We start from the raw sequence: 21,975 nt of genomic DNA on the forward strand, positions 1-21,975 counted from the left end.
TGTAAAAATTCATTTGTGTCTCTAATCCAGTTTAGAACAAATGATCTAAATTTGAAATAGAAACAATAGGCATACAGTACATACACAGTGAGCAGCCTTTCATCTTCTGTCAACGTATCAGGAAAACTCTAAGATGAGTTTGGGAACAGCCCACTGAAGTTGAATGACCCACAAAAATGTTTGGAGAGGCAAGAATGTGGCAGACACCAGTCAGTGTTCACCGATCTTTATTTCTTTTTCTCCCTGGGCACATAACTAGACTACATTTCCCAGCCTCCTGAGCAGCTAGGTGGGGTCATTTGATGGAGTTCTGACCAATGGGATGTGAACAAGAGTGATGTGCTCCACCTGTGGGCTTGGCTCATTAGAAACCTCCACAGCAATCCTCTCCTCTACATTCTCTTTCCCCATCCACTACCAGATGGAATGGGGACCCTGCCAACCTGGACATGACATGAGGCATAGATGAACTTTTATCATCATAGATAAACTGATATTTGGGGGATGTTTGTTTTAGCATCTAGCCTACCATGACTAATACAAAGACTAACTGGGATTTCAATCTGTACAAGACGCACTTAAAAAATACATATATAACTCTGTCCTCTCCCTCCACCACCATCCCTTGCCCTTAAACTATGAACAAAGCTAAGCCTCAGAAGGAGTGTCTGAATTCCCAGTTTTAGAAGGGCCATAGGCTACAATACCAATACATTACAACAACAGAGAATCATTTTAAATAAGCAAATACATTAGGTTAGCCTGAGGAATGCCATAAATGACCAGCTAAGCCTCCCAGAGAAGAGAAGTGTGAGAGCCAAATGACTGAGCATATGGCTCAGGAGAACAGCCACAAGCGATCGGGTGACAAGTTTCCTGCCATCCTGGAGCAATGGCAACAGGCACAGCTGGGAGGATGGTTCCCAATGGGAGAAGATCCATCCAGACATGTTGATGAAACACCTATTATGCACTAGGCAACGAACCAGCAGGGACATGACAGAGAATGACAAAACCCCTGCCCTCATGGGGCTTACAATCGAGTGAGGGGAGATAGATAATAAATCAAATAGTAAGTGAAGAGCATGGTGGAGGGTGAAAAGTACTATGAACACAAATAACACAGCAAAGGGCATTAAGGTGGGGCAGGAAGTCATGAGTTTTCAAGCAGAAAGCTAAAGGGGGTGAGGGAGTGAGCCATGCAGATTAACTGGGGGACCAGTTCCGGGCAGAGGAAACAGCAAGTGCAAAGGCCCTGAGGCAGCAGTGTGCTTTGCAGGTTTGGGGACCAGCAAGGAGGGGAGTGAGACGGGAGCGGAGTGAGTGAGGGGGGAGTGGGAGAGGAGGTTAGGGAGATCATGCAGGCCTCTGGAGGCCATCAACTGGACTTTAAGCCTCCCCTCTGTGTGAGAATCACTGAGAGCTGTGAAAGATGAAAGTGGATGAAAACATGAAAGCTATCACATCAGACCCATCTTTATAGAAAGACTCAGTGTATTTCAGAGGAGGGATGTGTTCCAAGTCACTGAAAGAGGGTAGTGGTGGAGAACGGGAGTCTGCTTTGGATTCAGGTACAGAAATATGAACGAGGGCAGATTCGAGAGAGCCTGCAAGAGGCTGTATGTATATAGAAAGCTCAACCACACAAGTTTTCAAAGTATTCCCGGACGGTAGGTTTACTCTAGGGTAGCTTTAGGGAACTTCTCGATTCAGGAGGAAGATTTACTGGTTAAGAAGTAAACCACATTGAGGGACTTCCTTGGCGGTCCAGTGGTCAAGACTCTGCACTTCCACTGCAGGGGGCACGGGTTTGATCCCTGGTCAGGGAACTAAGATCCTACATGCTGCGTGGTGCGGCCAAAAAAATTAATAAAATTAAATTTAAAAAAATTAAAAAAAAACAGAAGTAAGCCACATGGACCTCCCCTCCGCTTTCCCTTTACATCATAATCAATAGGCATTGGGTGGGGGGTTCCTGCTTCATAGGTCCTACAGATATAAAAATATAGAAGTCGTGCATGGGCTTGCAGAGAAGTTGGGGAGACACTTTGGAAAACGGATAAATAAGCGATAGGATGTACTTCGCACATGATACAGACAACTGGGTAGCCAACAGACGTTCAATGGAAGGATGGAAGGAGGGGAAGGGTGGTTAGAGACACCTTTGCAAAAGTTAGGACTTGGGTAATTGGAAGAATGAATTCCAGGGAGGGAGAAGGATGAGAACAAAAGAGCAGATGTGAACTCCTGCAGGGCCAGCTCAGGGGACTGTGAGATGACAGATGAAGGTCTGGCTGGGGCTGAGGGTCGGGGAGGGGGAGGGGGAGGAGAAGGAGGGAGGAGAAGGAGGGCAGGGTTATATAGGGGCTTGACACTTAATAAAAGAGTTTGACTTTTATCTGGAAAGTCACAGGATCCAATAATGATTGGGGAATATCAAGAGGGCCACTACAAGTGTTTTTTTAATTATTACTAAGAAAAGGGTACAGTGATCATCTCAATAAATTTCCACAAAATGAAGAGCCACTGTAACCAGCATCTAAACCAAGAGACAGAACATCAGCAGCAGAAGATTCCCTCAGACCCCCTGTTCCCAGTCACTGCTGTTGACCCAAAGGCGACTGCTATTCTCACTTGTCCCACTGTGGAGAGCGTTGCCTGTTCTGGAATATTATACAAATGGAACCGTGAAGTCTGTGCTCTCTTGTATCTGCAAGGGGAGTCTTTCATGAGCTATCTGGTGGTGTCCTGGCGGGTCAATCAGGAAAGCTATGACTGTTCTCCTCCTGTCCCGAGCCTCCTGTAAGGCAGCATTCTAATCTTTCCTGAGAGGGGATATTTCACCAAATCATGATGAGGAAACAGATTCAAGATTTTAGCTTTCCACAGTGCCAGAAGCCCCCAGTAACAGTGCATTGGAAGCAGAGCCGGGGTGGGCTCTGGAGAAATGGGCCGGGAAGTCAGAGGGAGGGGACTCCTTCAGGATCCCCGAGGTGCTGACTCAGCCTCTGCCCTCCTACCCCCAGGATGCGGACTTTCAGGGAGGGGGGATTTTTGTGTTAAACGCATAGACTTTTTGTGTGAGATGTTCCAGTCGCTAACATAAGCATAAAAGGCACCTCCCAAAGAGCTTTCCAAAACCAGCAGCCCTACCCGTATGGATAGCAATGGTGGCCGCAGTGCACCTGTTGGTGACTTTGGGGCCCACGAGAAGCTGAGGGAGAAACACCGCATTTGCCCCTGCTCTGTGCAGCCTGCCCGCATCGCTGTGCTGGGCGAGCTCGCACCAGCTTGGGAAGCCATTGTACACATCTCTTCCTAACCCTGTGCTCGGTGACCTGATGTTGGTTGCGTGAAACTGGCCATGATGGGAGTATTTACACCACAGAAATCAGTAAACACTACAAATCGGTCCTCTGCTCCCATATCCCCTGGAGAGCTGGTGGTTAAACACTGACCAGCGTACGTTTCTGAATCCCCGGCTGATGAAGCAGACCTTAACCTAATGTTACAGCGGTGCTGTCTGCAGGTGAACGTGTGCCTGTGTGATTGCTTCCCACCACCACAGCCCACCGGGAAGAACCGCAAGTCTGTGCAGAGAAGTTATCCTTTCACTCCAGGCTAATCTGCTTGCTTCCACAACCTGCAGAATTTCAAAAATGTAAATGAAGGCAAAAGCAAAGCCTTCCTCTCAAAGAAAAAAAGGCAATTTATATTTCTCTCAGACATTTGCTCTGACAACTACCAAGCACTGTGCAAAACATTTCCTCAGTCAAGGAAAACTACCATTTGCTGCTTATATAGTTCTTTCTATTTCTTATTACAGACTATATACAAACAAAGTAAAACATTTACAACTAGTGAGATACTATATGTACCGATGGAAATTCCCATTAAAGACCTGCAACCATTATAGGTTTGTAGAATTCCATGAGAACAAAACCATTTTGCTCTAAAAGTATGAAGAGTCACTTTAATACGATTAGTTTCTTCCATAACTACTTGTCAAAATATGAGGTGTTCACACCAGTCAGAATGGCCATCATCAAAAAATCTACAAACAATAAATGCTGGAGAGGGTGTGGAGAAAAGGGAACCCTCTTGCACTATTGGTGGGAATGTAAATTGATACAGCCACTATGGAGAACAGTATGGAGGTTGCTTAAAAAACTAAAAATAGAATTACCATATGACCCAGCAATCCCACTACTGGGCATATACCCAGAGAAAACCATAATTCAAAAAGACACATGTACCCCAATGTTCACTGCAGCACTATTTACAATAGCCAGGACATGGAAGCAACCTGAATGTCCATCAACAGAGGAACAGATAAAGAAGATGTGGTACCTATATACAATGGAATATTACTCAGCCGTAAAAAGAACAAAATAATGCCATTTGCAGCAATATGGATGGACCTAGAGACTGTCATACTGAGTGAAGTAAGTCAGACACAGAAAAACAAATATATGATATTGCTTACATGTGGAATCTAAAAAAAAAAAAGGCTACAAATGAACTTATCTACAAAACAGAAATAGAGTTACAGATGTAAAAAATAAACTATGGTTACTGGGGGGTAAGGGGGGGAGGGATAAATTGGGAGATTGGGATTGACACATACCCACTACTATATATAAAATAGATAACTAATAAGGACCTACTATATAGCACAGGGAACTCTACTCAATACTCTATAATGGCCTATACGGGAAAAGAATCTAAAAAAGAGTGGATATATGTATAACAGATTCACTTTGCTGTACACCTGAAACTAACACAACATTGTAAATCAACTATACCCCAATAAAAATTTAAAAATGAGGTGTTTTGTTACCTCTATCAATGGAATAGTGAGGTTACAGATCAGAATTTTGAAAATTCTCTTGCATCACAGTGGCATCAATGACACAAACAATGTAAGCAAGGTTGGCCTCTAGTACAAGAAGCCCAACACTGAGGACAGGGTGCTTCATGGCAGTGGTACCTGGAGGGTGGAACATAAGTAGGGCTTTGGGGGGTGGGGGCCTGCTAATGTTCCCTTCCCTGGGTTGCACTGGTTACTTAGGTGTGTTCACTTGATAAAAAATCCATCAAATTGTACATTTATGAGTTATACACTTTTGTGTGTGTGTTATACTTCAATAAAAGGTTAAAAAAAAACCCAAAGAGGCAAATTTAATAGAAGATACATGCATTCTTCAAATGAGATATATCTGTATGAACACCATGTATGTATCTTATTCTAGCTCCTTCTCTTTTGCTCAAATATTTAAAGCACACAGTGCAGGAAAAATACCCCAGCACATTACGGCGGCTCATCTTCACTAATGGCTACTGACTCTCTTATCAATGAGGAGAAGGTTGCTTCGCTGTTAAATATTAGACAAGGTTACTGGCTTACATTTGTGTTACAGACTTAATGTTTGTGTCTCCACAAATTCATATGTTGGAGCCCTAGTCCCCAGTGTGATGGTATTTGGAGATGGTGGCCTTTGAGAGGTGATTAGATCACCAGGGTGGAGTCCTCGTGATGGGATTAGTGCCCTATATAAGAGGAGACAGGAGAGAGTTCTGTATCCCTCTTTCCATTATGTGAGAACAGGGCAAGAAGACCACCATCTGCAAACCAGGAGGAGGGTTCTCACCAGAACCTGACCATGCTGGCACCCTGATCTCAGACTTTCCAGCCTCCAGAACTGTGAGAAACAAATTTCTGTTGTTTGAGCCAGGGGTCCCCAAACCCTGGGCTGTGGACCAGTACCGGTCTGCGGCCTGTTAGGAATCCAGTTGCACAGCAGGAGATGAGTGGAGGGTGGGCGGGCGGGTAGGCAAGCGAGCGAAGCTTCATCTGCTGCTCCCCATCGCTCACATTACCGCCTGAATCATCCCCCCCGCCCCCCAGGTCTGTGGAAAAACTGCCTTCCACAAAACCAGTCTCCAGTGCCAATAAGGTTGGGGACCACTGGTTTAAGCCACCCAGTCTGTGGTATTCTGTTACAGCAGCTCAAGCAGACTAAGGTAACTTGAAATATCATTCATGACTATATATTTTTCATATGTACCTTTATTGAAGTATAAGTGATATAGAAAGAACTGCACCTATTTAATGTGCATAATTTGATGAGTTTGGACATATGCCAACACTTGTGATACCATCACCACAATCAAGGTAGTAGATATATCCAACACCTCCCAAAGTGTCCTTGTGTCCCTTGGGTTTTGTTTTTATTTGTGTGTGTGGTAAGAACACACATGATATTTACCCTCTTAACAAATGTGAAGTGCACAATCCCATATTGTTAACTATAGGCACTGTGCTGTACAGCAGCTCTCTCTGACTTATTTATCTAGCGTAACTGAAACTTTATGCCCATTGAACAATGGAAAGTTGTTGTATCATGACCATTTCTGATAAAGTGTTTCCAATATGATTCTGAGCCTCTCCTTATTCTCTGATGTTGTATTTTATTTTTGAAGATATTGCTTATTTTTACCTGATTAAGACATAATTGCTCACACTCTTGTTTCCAGGGGGAAAAAAATCCTTCTTTGCCAAGTTGATGGCAGAACTCTCCCCACACTCCATGAAAACACAGACATAGCAAATAGATCTGTCTAATGCACGTGTCAAAGGTGCTACCTCTTTTTATTACTACAAAATATTTTATTAAAGAAAAAAATCTGATGAAGTACTTTAGACAAATACAGATGAAAATGTAGCTGTTACCACAAAACATGAGGCCTGGCCCAGCATCTGTGTAATATCTTTAATGGGCAATGAAAATGTTTCCTCTCCTATATTGCTGGTGTAAGTATAAATTAGGATGGTACGAATTTGACAGTAGCTATCGAATTTTAAACATATGTAGTCTTGAAGCCAGCAGGTCCAATTCTGGGACCCTTTGCTCCTGAAACATCTACATGTGCGCGGTAGGGTGTAACCGCCAGGATGTGCACTGGCGTATTTACCATCAGCTAGAATGCAAAACTGAAACCTAAATGTGCATTAGCAGGAAAGTGGTAAAATAAATTATGGCTCATCCATACCCGGAAATGCACCACCATGATATGGGAATATAGGGAATATCACATTTTAAAAATCGGGTGGATCAGTGTGTGCTATATGAAAAACTGTCCACGATGTATGGATCATTTAAAAAGAGTAAGTTGCAAAATAACAAATCTCACCATATGATCTCACATTAATGAAAATGCTTCTTCCCCCTATATATATGTATATTATATATATAATGGATATATGTATACACACATTATACATATATAACTGAGCTTAGAGAAAGGTATAGATGGACATCCATCAAATCATTGGTGACGGGAATACATACCAAGTTTGGGGGATTTGGAGGGACTTTCACTTTATTCCTTATCCACTTCCTTCATGGTTTAACTCATTTTTTCCCACAAGTTTATATTCATTCGTATATAAATACATATATATATATACACACACACATATATATACACATATGTATATACAAACATAGCTATACATATAATACAAATATGTATATTTGGAAAACCCTGCTTCCTTTCCTCCATCTGTGATTACACTCTCTCATATACTCCTGGAACTCAGAAGTTAGGCATGGGTGCCTGTTCTTTCAAGTACAATATAGTTGACTCTCCTACTTGAAAACTGAATTTTTCATTAAACAATACGGAATAAAGAGAGAGCTGTTTATGATTGTTTTCTTACCATTTCCGTGGGTGAGACGTGCCGCAGAGAAACTGTCCTCTCCTCAGCTTCCCTGTTTATAGAGACATACGAAGGCTGGTAGACTTTGGTTGGTTCTATCACCAGAACCTAAAAGAACAGATTTCTGTAATGTGTGGGAACATGCCACATAGGTTATCTTGCCCAGTGAGGAAGTGGGAAGCTCTGGACTCCACAGATCCTCTACGTGTACCTACTATGCAGCAACCCTGCTCTAGGACCAGTGGATACGGCGGCCCACAATCCCTTCCCTATGGGAGGTCTATGCTCTGATGGGGCAGACAGTGTAACCAACAGACAAGGATATGCAATAACATAACATACAGACCTCTGAAGAAAATAAGGCAGAATAATGGTGAGGAAGGGGTGGGGGACACTTCTTGAGACAGAGGGGCCAAGAAAGGCTTGCCCGAGGAAGTCACAGAGAAGAAAGGAAGGCTACAGTTTTTGAGAGAAATTAGGAAGTAAACTTGAGAATCCACAGGTAGGTACCCAAGTCTGCAAAAAATGCAAGAGGATGAAGAGTGAGGTGACAGTCCATCAGTCATATTTTATTTTGCTGGGGGAGAGGGAGGGAGGGAAGGAAGGAAGGAGAGGAGGAGGGAGAGATGAAGAGGAACGGGGTAAAAAAGGGGGAGAGAGATAGAGAGAGAATGAATTTCCAAAGCAAATGTTTATTGCTAAACTGGGGTAGAGATTACATGAGTGTCTGTCCCATTATTTTTTTTGTACCTTTCAGTAGGTTTGAAATATTTCATAATTCAAAGAAGATTTAAAAACTTATTACCCAGGCACAAAATCATCATCATAATCATTTCAAACAACGTAATCTTTTATTCGATGTTTCATGAAATTCTGAACACTGAATGTTCACAAAATCTTATGACATAAACACGAAACACAATTATCTGAAGTTCAGTTTCTGGGATGCTTAGATGTCTTACTTATGACTCCTTATAAGATGATCATAAAACTGAAACAAAAACTCAATGAAAAGCTAAAAGCGGTTTTGCTTTTCAATAAAGTTTTAAAAAGTAATTAGTGGCATTGGAGGCAAACCAAAGCTCAACAGGAAACAGCTGTGAATTTGAAAATTTTACTATTAGTGTTGCATTGTTGTGGAACCAAGTTTCTCCTCCTCAGCACTATGGACATTTGGGGCTGGATAATTCTGTGTTGGGGGCAGGAGACTGTCCTGTGCATTGTGGGAGGTTTAGTGGCATCCTTGGCCTCCACCCCACTAGATGCCAGTAGCAACACCTTTCCCACAGTTATGACAACCAAAATGTCTCCAGACGTTTCCAAACGGCCTCTGGGGGACAAAAATCACTCCTAGTTGAGAACCACTATTTTAGAGGATATAGCCAGCTTTTTCTAGTGAGTTGATCTCTCGCTGGCTGATTCTACATAAGATTGATGGCTCTCTTAACATTTTCAGTTACTCTAAGGGTTTCTTCCTTTCAGAGTATTCAATAATTAGATAGTACCAACCCCAGTTTCTTTTTTTTTTTAATCTTAAAAAAATGGATTTAGCATCTCTTACTGGAAATCTGAGTCCATTAGTAACTCCATTTGTTGCCTCAAAAATTATATCTAACCAGAAGTTCAGCCGTTCTTGCCTGGGTGAATGTTCAATAATGGGTTTCTTGAAGCGCTGAATTAATAACAAGTTCTGAACTAATGATCGCAGGTACCTGGAAAAATCATGAGCACCAATAAATTAGATTCCCAAAGAAACGGAATTCAGTTCTACTCCCTTTAAAAGAAGTTTCCCAAAAGCCTTATTTCTTAAATTCATAGTGTGTAGCAAGTACTTCTTAATAATTTGGCAACCACATACTTAATTAAAAGAAACCCAAACGGGGCAAAATAAGCTTGTCCAACAAACATACAACATTGCTTTTACCAACATTGGGCTAAACCTCAGTTTTGGTACATTGTGTTCAAAGCATAGAGACTGGCAAGTATTTGCTATCTTAATTAACAAGAGCAAGTGGTTTGAACTTCAAAGCAACTGCAAAATGACAAAATTTCAAACTCAGTATCTTCCTCTTTTCTAACTACCCTTTTTATTTTGAGGTAATTATATATTTACATAGTTATAAGAAACAATACAGAGAGATCCCATGTGCCCTTGGTTTACCCCAATGGTAACATCATGTAAAATTCTAGAATAATATCACAATCAGGATACTGACATTGATACAGTCAAGATAGAAAATATTTCCATCCACAAGGATCCCTCATGTTTCCCTTCTATAGCCACGCCAACTTCCTTCCCATCCCCATCCCCTCTTTGACCTCTGGCAATCACTAATATTAAACTCAGTGTACTTTCTTTTAAAAAAAATTAGATCTGACCTGGTAGATGTTGAATTTATAAGGTCTTCAATCTCACCACACCTTTACTATCTTTAGGCAAACTGAACTCTTTGAAACATAGTTGCCAGGCAGTGGTAGTCACATCCTCTCTGGTAGTGAATGGGGTTGGTGGGGAGGTGTTTCTGCTGATAGTATCAGAGTATTATTTTGCCCTTTGAGGATAAAGTCTGGAGCTATCCTGGGAAGGCAGATCAGCTAGGCTCTGACTGACTTGCTTGGGTACTGTGTAGTAACGGATTAATTCAGCAGGACTGGGTTGCCCAAGTATACATTCCAAAGAAAGGTGTGGCCCTTGACTGGCTTCTGAGAGATCACTTCTAAGCCCTTGGGACATCCTGCCTGCTAAGAGTCTCTGTCTACCTGGGGCCTTGCACCAGGCCAGCTAGTTTACGCTAACAGTATGATTCATGGTGGGGACCTTGGGCCATGCTGTATCAGTGTGATCTCCAGAGAGGCTGGGGACTCAGTGACTAAGGTCAGCTACGTGGGTGCTTCATGGCTACATAATTGACCCCCAATAAAAACCCTGGACACCAAGGCTTGGTGAGCTTCCCTGGTTGACAATAATTTGTACATGTTGTCACATATCATTGCTGGGAGAATTAAGCACTGTCCATGGCTCCACTGGGAGAGGACAACTGGAAGCTTATGCTTGGTCTCTCCTGAGCTCTGCCCTATGTGCCTTTTGCCTTCGCTGCTTTTAATCTATATACTCTTACTGCAATAAACCATAACCATGAGTAGAATAGCTTTTCTGAGTTCTGTGAGTTCTTCTAGCAAATCGTGAACCTCAGGGTGGTCTTGAACCCACAACAATAGGTACCAACACTGTAAGTCAGTCCAGGTTCTGATGTAACAGGAATGTATTCACGCCTCAGGTCTCCTCTCCAGAGTCAGCTCTGTCTGGCTCAGATGCAACAATGCACCTTAAAATTAGAATTCTGCAAACAGCAGCCACTCCAGGAGGGCTGGAAGCTCAGCCTGCCTCTGTGTTCTCTCAGCCTCAGAAAACTTTCAAGAGGTTAATAGGGTTTCAGGGTCAAATTTAAGTCCTCCAGATGGGAAAGAAATACAGTCAAACTAGATATGAACGCTGAGATTCCTACCCCTGAGAGTCCAGTTTGGCCCACTGAGCTGAGAAATAGAAGGGGACAGACGAACATGGATCGTTAAAAGTAAAAAAATTTTAAATTATGTAAGTAATCCAAATGCATTTTAGACAAATCAGAAAATAGAGTTAAAAAAGCAGATTACAAACTTCTTAACCTGCTACCTCCCTGAGACAGCCACTATCAATATGTTGGAGCAAATCCATGACTCATCATTTTCTCATTATACAAATATCTACTGAGAATCTATTATGAAACTGTAGCAATCAATAATATAACCACAACTCTAATGGAGCTTAATGTCTATTGGGAAGTCAGCTATTGCCCAACCCTCCCAGACCCTCCTCTGAGTCACATATGAAACAGAGGTTTTTAATTAAAATGAGTCCATATAAAACAGTAGTTCTCAAAGTGTGGTCCCCAGACTAGCGTCAGCTTGTAATTTCTAAATGCAAATTCTCAGGCCCCACCCTACACCCTTTGAACCAGAAATCTGAAGGGCTAGGCCCAGCAATCTGTGTTTTAATCAACACAGGTGATTCTGATAATGTCAAAGTCTGAGCACTGATATAGAAAAATATACCCTGCATCTGGCTTTTCTTATTCAGTGATAAACCATGAACACATTTCCATGTCTCCAAGTATTCTTTCTTACACATTTTAATGGCTGTATAATGTGCTAACCTAGGGCCACTGCTGGGCCACCATTTTCTATAACAGGTGTTTTAGTTCCAGTTTTCATTTGTGATGAAAATCATTTTCTTGGTGTACTTTTAGCTTTACTATCTGCTTTCTCACAAATGCACAATATGTACTGATACCCAAGAACGTTCTGCTCTTGAGGACCTACGTGGCCTGAAAAGATTAACAGGGCTGAGAGTTTTGTCTTGGAGACATAGCATGTAGGGATACATTCTGTGTGTGGGTGTCTGTCTGCCTGTCTTTCCCTCCCGTCACATAAAACCAAGCGAGGCCTCAAGAGTTGCTCTTTCTGCCCTAACTTTGCTTTAATGAAGAAGTCAGAAGGAAAAACATAGCAACTGCTATTATTTTTGGCATTCACACCTTTTCCTCCTGGGGGAAACCTTTCAGAACAAGATCAGATATTGACATGGGTGATGAAAACACATAGACCTGACTCACCAGACTGGAGGTTTCAGTTTGAACAACCTCTCTGCTGCCTGGACAGCTTTCCCAACATCATTGGCCAACATGCTGACATTGAAGAACTGACCCACATCCCAGTAATTGTTCATTTTCTCCAAGCTCCCTTTTCTTCCCAACAAACTGTTCAGCCGGACACCTTAAGAATTTGAATTTTAGATAAAGTTATGAAAAGTCTTCCTAGTTTCCACCATATTATGTAAGCCTTTAGAGGAGAAAATGGGCATTTTATTCGGGCTACTGCCTCAGGTGTGCTATCATACAGTAACTGTTCCTTTTGAAATATAATGTTGGTTATTTGGACATAATTTTTAATGCTGAACTTGTGTTACCAAAGCATATCAACAACTGCAGTCATAAACAGCTTTACCTATTTTCCTTAGCTCCATGGAAGTTTCAAATTGCTGTCCAGCAACTATCAGCAAAACTGCAAGGTTGATTCCTGAATAAAGAGATGGCTGGAGCTCAAACCCTTTGCAATACCTGTAATTACAGAACCATCAAATTCCTATTATATCATTTTATTATGGTAGAGGGAAAAAGGGCAAATACTAGCACAAACCAACCTTCTCATGAACATTTTTACTACTCTAATTTATTGTTTTACAGCTATCCTCCAGCCGCCCATGTTTACTAACAGCCACATGTAGCAGTCAGATAGCTTCTTAAAAATGTCATAATAGGGATTTCCCTGGTGGTCCAGTGGGTAAGACTCCACGCTCCCAATGCAGGGGGCCCGGGTTTGATCCCTGGTTGGGGAACTAGATCCCGCATGCTGCCACTAAGAAGCCCGCATCCCGCAACTAAAGATCCCGCGTGCCGCAACGAAGATCCAGCAGAGCCAAAATAAATAAATAAATACATACATAAATGTTTTTTAAAATGTCATAATAGCAACACAGTAACTAACACTAGAGAGTTTTAAAATCTTTCTTCAGAGGGTTTAGAGTTTTAAAATAAAAGCCATGATCACCGTATAAAGTAAGGAAACTATATTAAAGAGTACAAAAGAAATTTAAAACCTATTATAATTCTACTCCCAAAAGTAGAACACAATTTGATGTCCACATATCATTTTTAAAGTTATACTCCATTTGCACATTGAGCATTTTTTATTTCGTGGAAATCACAACAGGAATAGGCTCTTTCTCTGCAGGCAGTCTGTTTGCTTATATCATGAAATGGAATTATTTTTTCATGTATGAAGCAGTACTGCCAAAACCCTGGATCGCAAAGAGCAGTGGCATATAAAGTGAGAGAAGGGGGCTTCCCTGGTGGCGCAATGGTTAAGAATCCACCTGCCAATACAGAGGACACAGGTTCGAGCCCTGGTCTGGGAAGATCCCACATGCCACAGAGCAATTAAGCCCGTGCACCACAACTACTGAGCCTGCGCTCTAGAGGCCGTAAGCCACAACTACTGAAGCCCGCACACCACAACTACTGAAGCCCGCATGCCTAGAGCCCGTGCTCCACAACAAGAGAAGCCACCGCAATGAGAAGCCCGCACACCACAACGAAGAGTAGCCCCCGCTCGCCACAACTAGAGAAAGCCCGTGTGCAACGAAGACCCAACGCAGCTAAAAATAAAATAAATAAAATAAATAAATTTATTAAAAACATAATAAAGTGAGAGAAGGGGCAGGGATCTATTACATTAGGATAAAGAACAAGATCCAAAGCTGTGAATACCATTTTTATACCAAAAGATTAACTATGCCTTTTTAAATTCTCTTATTTATTCTTTTTTCTATGCATAAAAATTTTCTTTCTCTTCCATGAGCAAGTATGAACATCATGATCAGGAAAAAAAGAATTTGATCAACGAAGTAATGATGTAAAAATTTCTTTTTGTAAACCAGGACTGATTTTATCAGTCGTGTGACAACAGGAGGATCAAACACCAACAAAACATTAAATTGTGGAAGGGAGAACTTATCAGTTAAATCTGACCATAAATCATAAAATCAGTTAAAATCTGATTTTATGAGCTTTGGGGCATGATACAAGTACCCTCAGAGGGACTAGAGGATATCAAGAAAGTCATTCCAACCCTAGTCAACAGAATTCCAATAAAATTGAAACCTCTCCCCCACTCCCCCGGGTATGTCTTGGGGATTTTAAATTCCATATCCTACTGTATTTGATTTTTCATTTTCTTTTACTATGAAAAGTTATCTGGGAAGAGGGCAGAGAGGGTGACTTCTCTGTGCTTCTTATTCACAAATGAAACAGGCCCGGCTTGGGGACAGACAAGTCTTGAACTCGGAGTCAGGACTGCAGTCCCAGCTTTGTGTCTGACCAGCCCCGCGACCTTGGACCAGCCCCTGCCTCTCTGAGCTGCGTGTTCCACATCCCTATCTGAGAGCAAGGTGACCCTCATGGTCTCACCGGAGCCATCATGCCCTGACCAGAAGACTACGCTTTATTTGCTCCTGTATCCACTGCCACGACCTTCTCAAGTGCATGCAGAAGGCTCCTCTGACTTCCTTGAAGGAGCCACTGGCAGTAATTTCCTGATCTGGAGGTTGAATTCTTGGCCATGATGGTGGGAACACAGCTTCCTATTTTGGCTGTACCAAACTTTAATTTCCCTTCCTTTCCCTTCCCTTCAACACCTTGAGTGATTTCTCTTGAGCATACAGTGCACTGGTGCTACTGGGGATTAACTAAGACTAAAACAAGGTCCCCGCCCTCTAAGAACCTATACCGTGATGGAAGTGATAGTATTTTCACTAACTGTGTGTAATTTTCATGAGTGTGGTAACCTAAAACCACACAAATCCAAGTCTAGAGGGACTCACAGAAAACAGAGAGGCTTGAGATGCGGCATGAAGATGGACAGAATTGTAACAGTAGTGATTTAGAAAGGGAACCCCCAGCATAGAAAATGGCAGGAGAAGAGATGGGAGTTTGGGGAGCTCCTAAGGAACTTCAATTTACTTGGACATATATCAGATAGTGGGAAACAGGGCTAGGGGCAGGTTGGAGAAAGTCTGCAAAGCGCCTAGAATGGTGATCTAAGAGTTTGAAGTTTTATTTAATAGGGAGTGGAGAGCCATTTTGGATCTTTGAGCTTTAGGAGGAGTAAACTGTCAATCTATGAAGGACAGACTTTAGAGACACCAAGCAGAGAGCCTACTTGGGATACTGTTCTGGCAAGAGAGCAAAAAAAAGTGGCGCCAATTAGGGGTGGTGGTGATGGGAAAGGATGGGTAGGGAGTGAGGGAAGACTCACAGAAGGACTGGAATTGGGACCTGACTGTATGGGGAGATAAGTGAGTGAAAGTTATCAAACATTAACCAAAAGTGTATGCCTAGAAGGCTAAAGAATGGTTGTAAGAAAGCAAGACAATGGAAGCCATCCCTTGTGGAGAGGAGGAAACGACTTCAGCCTTAGACATGTTGAGTCTTAAATACCAGCACCATCTTGAGGTAGAACAGGTGGGCAAAGAGAGGGGTGATGTGGGGCCAAAGCTTAGGATAGAGGGTGGGCTGGAGATCAACTAAAGGTTCCAAGGTGTGGGAGTGACTGGGATCACCAGGGAAAAGTGCAGATGGAGAGAAGAGGGAAGAGGACAAAGTCCAACGTGTATGGAAGGAAAACAAAGAGGAGGCAGGAGAGGGGGAGAGGAAGCAGTTAGAATTAAATGAGACTGCAGCAGCAATACCAAGAACTCTTGTGATGGAAATGGATGGTGTAGGCTGTTGGCTCTACCTTTAAAATATATCCAGGTTCTGACACCTCATCATTTTCATCACTACTACCCTGGTTCAAGTCCCCATCAGCTCTTCTCTGAATTTCTGCAGTATTCTCCTAACTGTTCCCTGCTTCTGCCCTCACCCATGTGATAGATTATTTAATAACCACAAAGCCCTCCCATCCCACTATGCACACGCCTTTGCCATGTCTCCCACCCACAGGTTGGAGTCTATTTCTCCACCCCTTTGAATCTGGGCTGACCATGTGATTTGCTCTGACCAAGAACATGTGGCAGAACTGACCTTATGTGAGTTCCTGAGCCTTAAGAGGCTTTCTGGCTTCCACATCCACTCTCTGAGAATGCTGCCCACCATGTAAGAGAGCTGGTCTACCAGGATTAGAACTACCCGTTAGAGAATGGAGGCTCACCACCAACAGCCAGCACCAGCTGTCAAGTGTGTATGAGGCCATTTTGGACCTTTCAGCCCTGCTGATTCTCCAGATGACTACAACTTTAGGAGTGAGCTCAGCACTTAAGGAGTGAAATGAGCAGAGGAACTGCCTGGGCAATCCATAGAATCATGAGAAGTCATAAATCACTGTTTTAAGCCACTAAGTTTTGGAGATGCTTGGGGGTTTTTTGGGGTTTGTTTTTTTGTTTTTTTGGCCAAGCCGCGTGGCTTGCAGAATCTTAGTTCCCCGTCCAGGGATTGAACCCAGGGCTTCGGTAGTGAGAGTGCAGAGTCCTAACCACTGGACCACCAGGGAATTCCCTGGAGATGCCTGTTATGCAGCAAATGATAGCTGACACACCCCCTAAAATGTATTCATAACAGTGAGAGTACTCTGGTTAAAATGCATGTCAGATCTTGTCACTCCTCTGCTCAGAATATTCCAGCACTGTATCATCTCACTCAGAGTAAAAGGGTCTTCTCTCCCATTTCCTGCCACTCTCCCCCTTGCTCCTGCCTCATCATTCTTGAGCATGCTCAGCATGCTTCCTCCTCAGGGTCTTTGCCCTTGTTATCCCCTCCTTCTGGAACACAGTTATCTGCAAAGCTCATTCCCTCATCACCTTTACATCTTTATTCACCTTCACTGACCATCCTATATAAAACTGTAGACAACTCCCAGTCCTCCTTTCCCTCGTCCCTGATTAGCTTTTCCCCCTCACCATCAGCTGACATCCTATATATTTTACTGTATTTGTTTGTCTGACTTTCCTTACCAGCAATGCAAGGTCCATGAGGGCATGGATTCGTATCTGCTGTGTCTTTATCCCACCATCTAGAAAGTTACTGGCATGCAGTAAACCCTCAATAAACATTTGTTGAATAAATGAATGAGTAAGTAATGAACAACTCATTGAGAAGATAATGCTATGACGATGGTGGAACAAGGTTCTGGAAGGAGTAGCTGGGAAGGAGTAGCTGGGAAGGAGTGTGCTGAGCCTCCTCGCCCCTATAAATGAGTGAACTTGTGGAAAGAATGTCACCAGTAGAAAAGCCTATTTCTAACGGTTTCCTTTTGGAAAAAGGAATCTGGAAATTCCCAGACCACATTTATGGCATTTTTTTCACTGCCAGCAAACAGGCAGACACACATATGTAGGGAAAAGACCTGGATCCTTAGCCTGTGCAATTCTATCCTTTGCAAAGATGCACGTGCTACTGACTAGGGCTGAGGGTTTACCACTCAATGGCATTGTCTCGGCTGGCATCATCTTTGCAGTCCGAATCCAAGAAGATGTCCTTGTATATCCTCCCGCAGAGGCAGAACATGTCGGGGGCCGGGTGGTCACAGCTCTGCAGAACCTGGAGCATGACCTGCAGAGCCTTCTCACGATCGCCTGTGCTGTTTCTTCTGAAAGATTCATGTGATAAGATGACAAATGTCTGAATCAAGACACGGGAGTATAGATGCATTCATTCTGTGAAAGGCTTGTGCTTTAGCAGGAAAAAAATCTAAATTATATTTCATTTTTCATATTCAAATGAAAGAACTGCTTAAGATCCACACCAGTAAGTCTCATTCAATCATACTCTGTCCTACCTGATCCTTCCTCTTTAAATTACACCTAGACTGTAGATGAAAGCATATGCAGATCAATGTATTTGGAAAGACAGAAAAAAAAAATAATATGGCAGCCTCCTGTCGTTGGATGGGAGAGTAAGGATTTCAGAAGCTAAGCCTGAATCATGAGGATGAGACAGTTTGACACAAGGTTCTTTTGGAAAAGTGGCAGGTCCCCAAATTCAGAAAGACAAGATGAATTTAGAAATGTACTCTGGCATTTCTTGACCTGAAATGCCTTGCCATCTTCAAACGGGGAAGGACTCTAGTAATTCCTGTTATACCCATCGGAATAAAAAATTATTTATATATTCATAAATCACAGTCTTCTTTATTATTCCATTATATGGTAAAATTTTCATTTTATGCACAGGAAATGGATTCCTTAGACAGTTGTTAAAATAATTTTTTGCCACAAAATAACTTGAGTTTGCGGCTGTGAAATATTAACAGTGTTCCGTTGAAGGTTTGGAAGCACAGGTCCATCAGAAGTGAGGACTGATTAAATCAACTATGGCTAATGATATTCATATTGTAATATAAAATATTAAACATTATAAAAAGAAATGAAACAACGTCTATGTAATACTGCTGTGGAGAGATCTCCAGAATATCCTGTTAAGACAAGAAAGCAAGATGTTGAACACTGTGCACAGAATGCTACCTTTTTATTAAGAAAAGGGGGGGGATGTGAATAAATATATGCATCTGCTTTCATTTTTTCAAAATGGAAGATAAAATAAAAGGTAACAAAAATGGCTACTGATAGGTGGAGGGAAAAAACACAATGAAGGGGGCAGGGACAGATAGAGGTTACACTTCTTGGAATTTGACTTTGAAACTATTGATACATAAGATTTTTACATAATTATAAAAGAAAATGAAATAATTTTGTAAATGTTGCCTAAAGACACTTTGCCAATGAACATACCGTCTGAATTTGCGGCTGGGGCAAAACAAAACAAATGAACCTGTGCATCCGGTTGATGGCTTTACCCACAAAAGAGAGAAACTAATTTATCACATGGCTTAAAAACACAGCAATTCGACTGTATTTTCCTAAGAGGATATAACCTAAGGAAAAAAATATAAATGCAAAGAAATCTTAAATAGTTTCCAGTAATCATACTGTTAGTGATAATACTAATACTGGTATGTTGAAAATGTTATATATTTACAGTATAGAATACAACAAACAATGATGTTAATTTAATATCATGAGGAACCAGATTTTTCAGCATAAGAGATACAAATACAAAATCACAGAAATAAAAATCCTATAGTCCTCAATTTGAATTGAAACATCAGTATGAATTCATGAGGTGGTTTCCCCAGCACTGTCTACCAAAAAGGCCCAAAGTAATGACCAACTGAGTAGCAATGAGAACCTCCAAGCCCTGACTGGGGTCTGTAAACATTATCTCTCACTAAAGAAACCAGGACTCCTTGAAAGAATCGTTGATTCCAGATATGTCTAAGATGATCCTGGAACATCTTAACACACAAAGAAGCAAAGAAGCTACTAAACTCATATCAAAGACTCAGGAGCCAACCAGAATCAGTTTTTGGCCAAAGAGGGGACAACTTGAGCGTTAAGAAGAACAATTAACTATAAAGTATTGAAACACATCAACTATCACTAAAATTATGAGTTCATAATGATCTTATAAAACCTCACTGGTCACTCTTGGAGGATGCTAACAAACGAATTCATTGTTCTTGAAAACTGATCAAGGCAAAATTAAGCATATAGCTTCCTTTTCCCATACAAACTGTACACCAGGGTAACCAAGTCATTGATGAGTGAACATTTCTCTTTATAAAGTATTTGTGCTAATAACTCAGGAATTAATTATAAAATTCAGATATCACCATTTTACAACCCCTAATGAAATAACGGATCTAGGCAATGATCGCAAGGGCCACTAACATCACAAAAAGAGAAAAAACAGATAAAGTACACAATCAACTATTAAAAAAAAAATCAAACCAATCTAAATAGATATTTCTCCAAAAAAGACATATGGATGGCCAAAAAGCACATAAAAAGATGCTCAACATCGCTAATTATTAGAGAAATGCAAATCAAAACTACAATGAGGTATCACCTCACACCAGTCAGAATGGCCATCATCAAGAAGTCTACAAACAATAAATGCTGGAGAGGGTGTGGAGAAAAGGGAACCCTCTTGCACTGTTGGTGGGAATGTAAATTGGTACAGCCACTATAGAGAACAGTATGGAGGTTCCTTAAAAAACTATAAATAGAGTTATCCTATGATCCTGCAATCCCACTCCTAGGCATATATCTGGAGAAAACCGTAATTCAAAAAGATACATGCACCCCAATGTTCACTGCAGCACTATTTACAATAGCCAAGATGTGGAAGCAACCTAAATGTCCATTGACAGAGGAACGGATAAAGAAGATGTGGTACATATATATGATGGAATATTAGCCATAAAAAAGAAAGAAATAATGCCATTTGCAGCAACATGGATGGACCTAGAGATTATCATACTAAGTGAAATAAGTCAGACAGAGAAAGACAAATATATGATCGCTCATATATGGAATCTAATTTTAAAAAATGATACAAATGAATTTATTTACAAAACAGAAACAGACTTACAGATCTTGAAATCAACCTTATGGTTACCAAAGGGGAAACATGGGGCAGGGAGGGATAAATAAGCGTTTGGGATTAACAAACACACACTACTATATATAAGATAGATAACCAACAAGGACCTACTGTATAGCACAGGGAACTCTGCTCAATATTCTGTAATAACCTATATGGGAAAAGAATCTGAAAAAGAATGGATATATATATATATGTATAACTGAATCACTTTGCTGTACACCTGAAACACAATATTGTAAATCAACTATACTCCAATATAAAATAAAAATTAAATTAAAAAAATCAAACCAGAACCTGAAATAAGCATCCAGATTTAACTACCAACTTACGGGTATTGGTGGAGGGAGGGATTTACTAAATTACACCACAGGGATATGATCAGCAAAATCCAGAAATTTGGAAATTCTACAGGACAAATGGCTTCTTTAACAAATAAATAATAAGGAAAAGAAAAAATAAGAGAAGGAGAAAAGTTGATAAGACTTAAGAGTCATATCAACCAAACGCAATGTGTAGACTTTGCCTGGATCATGTCAAGCCAACCCACTGTAAAAAAAAATGACACAGACAGGTAGACACACACACACACAATCTGGAAAATTTGAAAACTGATATTAAGGAATTACTGTCAATTTTTAGTATGATAACATAATCATGATTATGTTTTATAAAAGTCATTAACCTTTAGGGACACACACCGAAATATCTAGAGTTGAAATGGCATGTCTTTGTTTCATAATTAACCCAGTGTTGTAGTAGAGGGAGTGGGTGCGAGTGAGCGGGAAACAAAACTGGCTTGTGATGATAATTACTGAAGTGGATATGGGATAAACGGGGGTTTGTTATATTATTCCTTACTTTTGAATGTATTTGAAATTTATATAATAAAAAAAGGAAAAGGTACTCATCCGGACTCAACAATTCTACTTCTGGAATCTATAATATAGAAATAATTATACACACACACACACACACACACACACTCTCAAGAATTTTTGAACAAATGTTTATCATGGCATTGTTCATAACAGTGAAAAACTAGAGACGATCCAAATGTCCATTAAGAGAAGAGTGGTAAAATATATTTTGTAACAACCAAACTATGGAATATCATGCAACCCTTGGAAAGAGGCAAATCCGTATGTAATTATGTAG

At 41.2% G+C, this 21,975-nt stretch overlaps 1 protein-coding gene across 1 annotated transcript in view; it reads right to left on the reverse strand.

The window, feature by feature from the left end:
* The window catches only part of MAP3K15 (mitogen-activated protein kinase kinase kinase 15), a 117,097-nt gene that overhangs the window by 39,796 nt on the left and 55,326 nt on the right, over positions 1-21,975 (reverse strand). The window contains exons 6-10 of the mRNA XM_057538248.1: positions 17,792-17,962; positions 12,767-12,879; positions 12,376-12,535; positions 9,285-9,435; positions 7,724-7,831 (exon numbers count right to left, since the gene is read on the reverse strand). Of these exons, the coding sequence (XP_057394231.1) occupies positions 7,724-7,831; positions 9,285-9,435; positions 12,376-12,535; positions 12,767-12,879; positions 17,792-17,962 (703 nt within the window). The remainder of the gene's footprint in view (positions 1-7,723; positions 7,832-9,284; positions 9,436-12,375; positions 12,536-12,766; positions 12,880-17,791; positions 17,963-21,975) is intronic.

Source organism: Balaenoptera acutorostrata, chromosome X (genome assembly GCF_949987535.1).
Source record: "Balaenoptera acutorostrata chromosome X, mBalAcu1.1, whole genome shotgun sequence".
Taxonomy (NCBI): Eukaryota; Metazoa; Chordata; class Mammalia; order Artiodactyla; family Balaenopteridae; genus Balaenoptera; species Balaenoptera acutorostrata.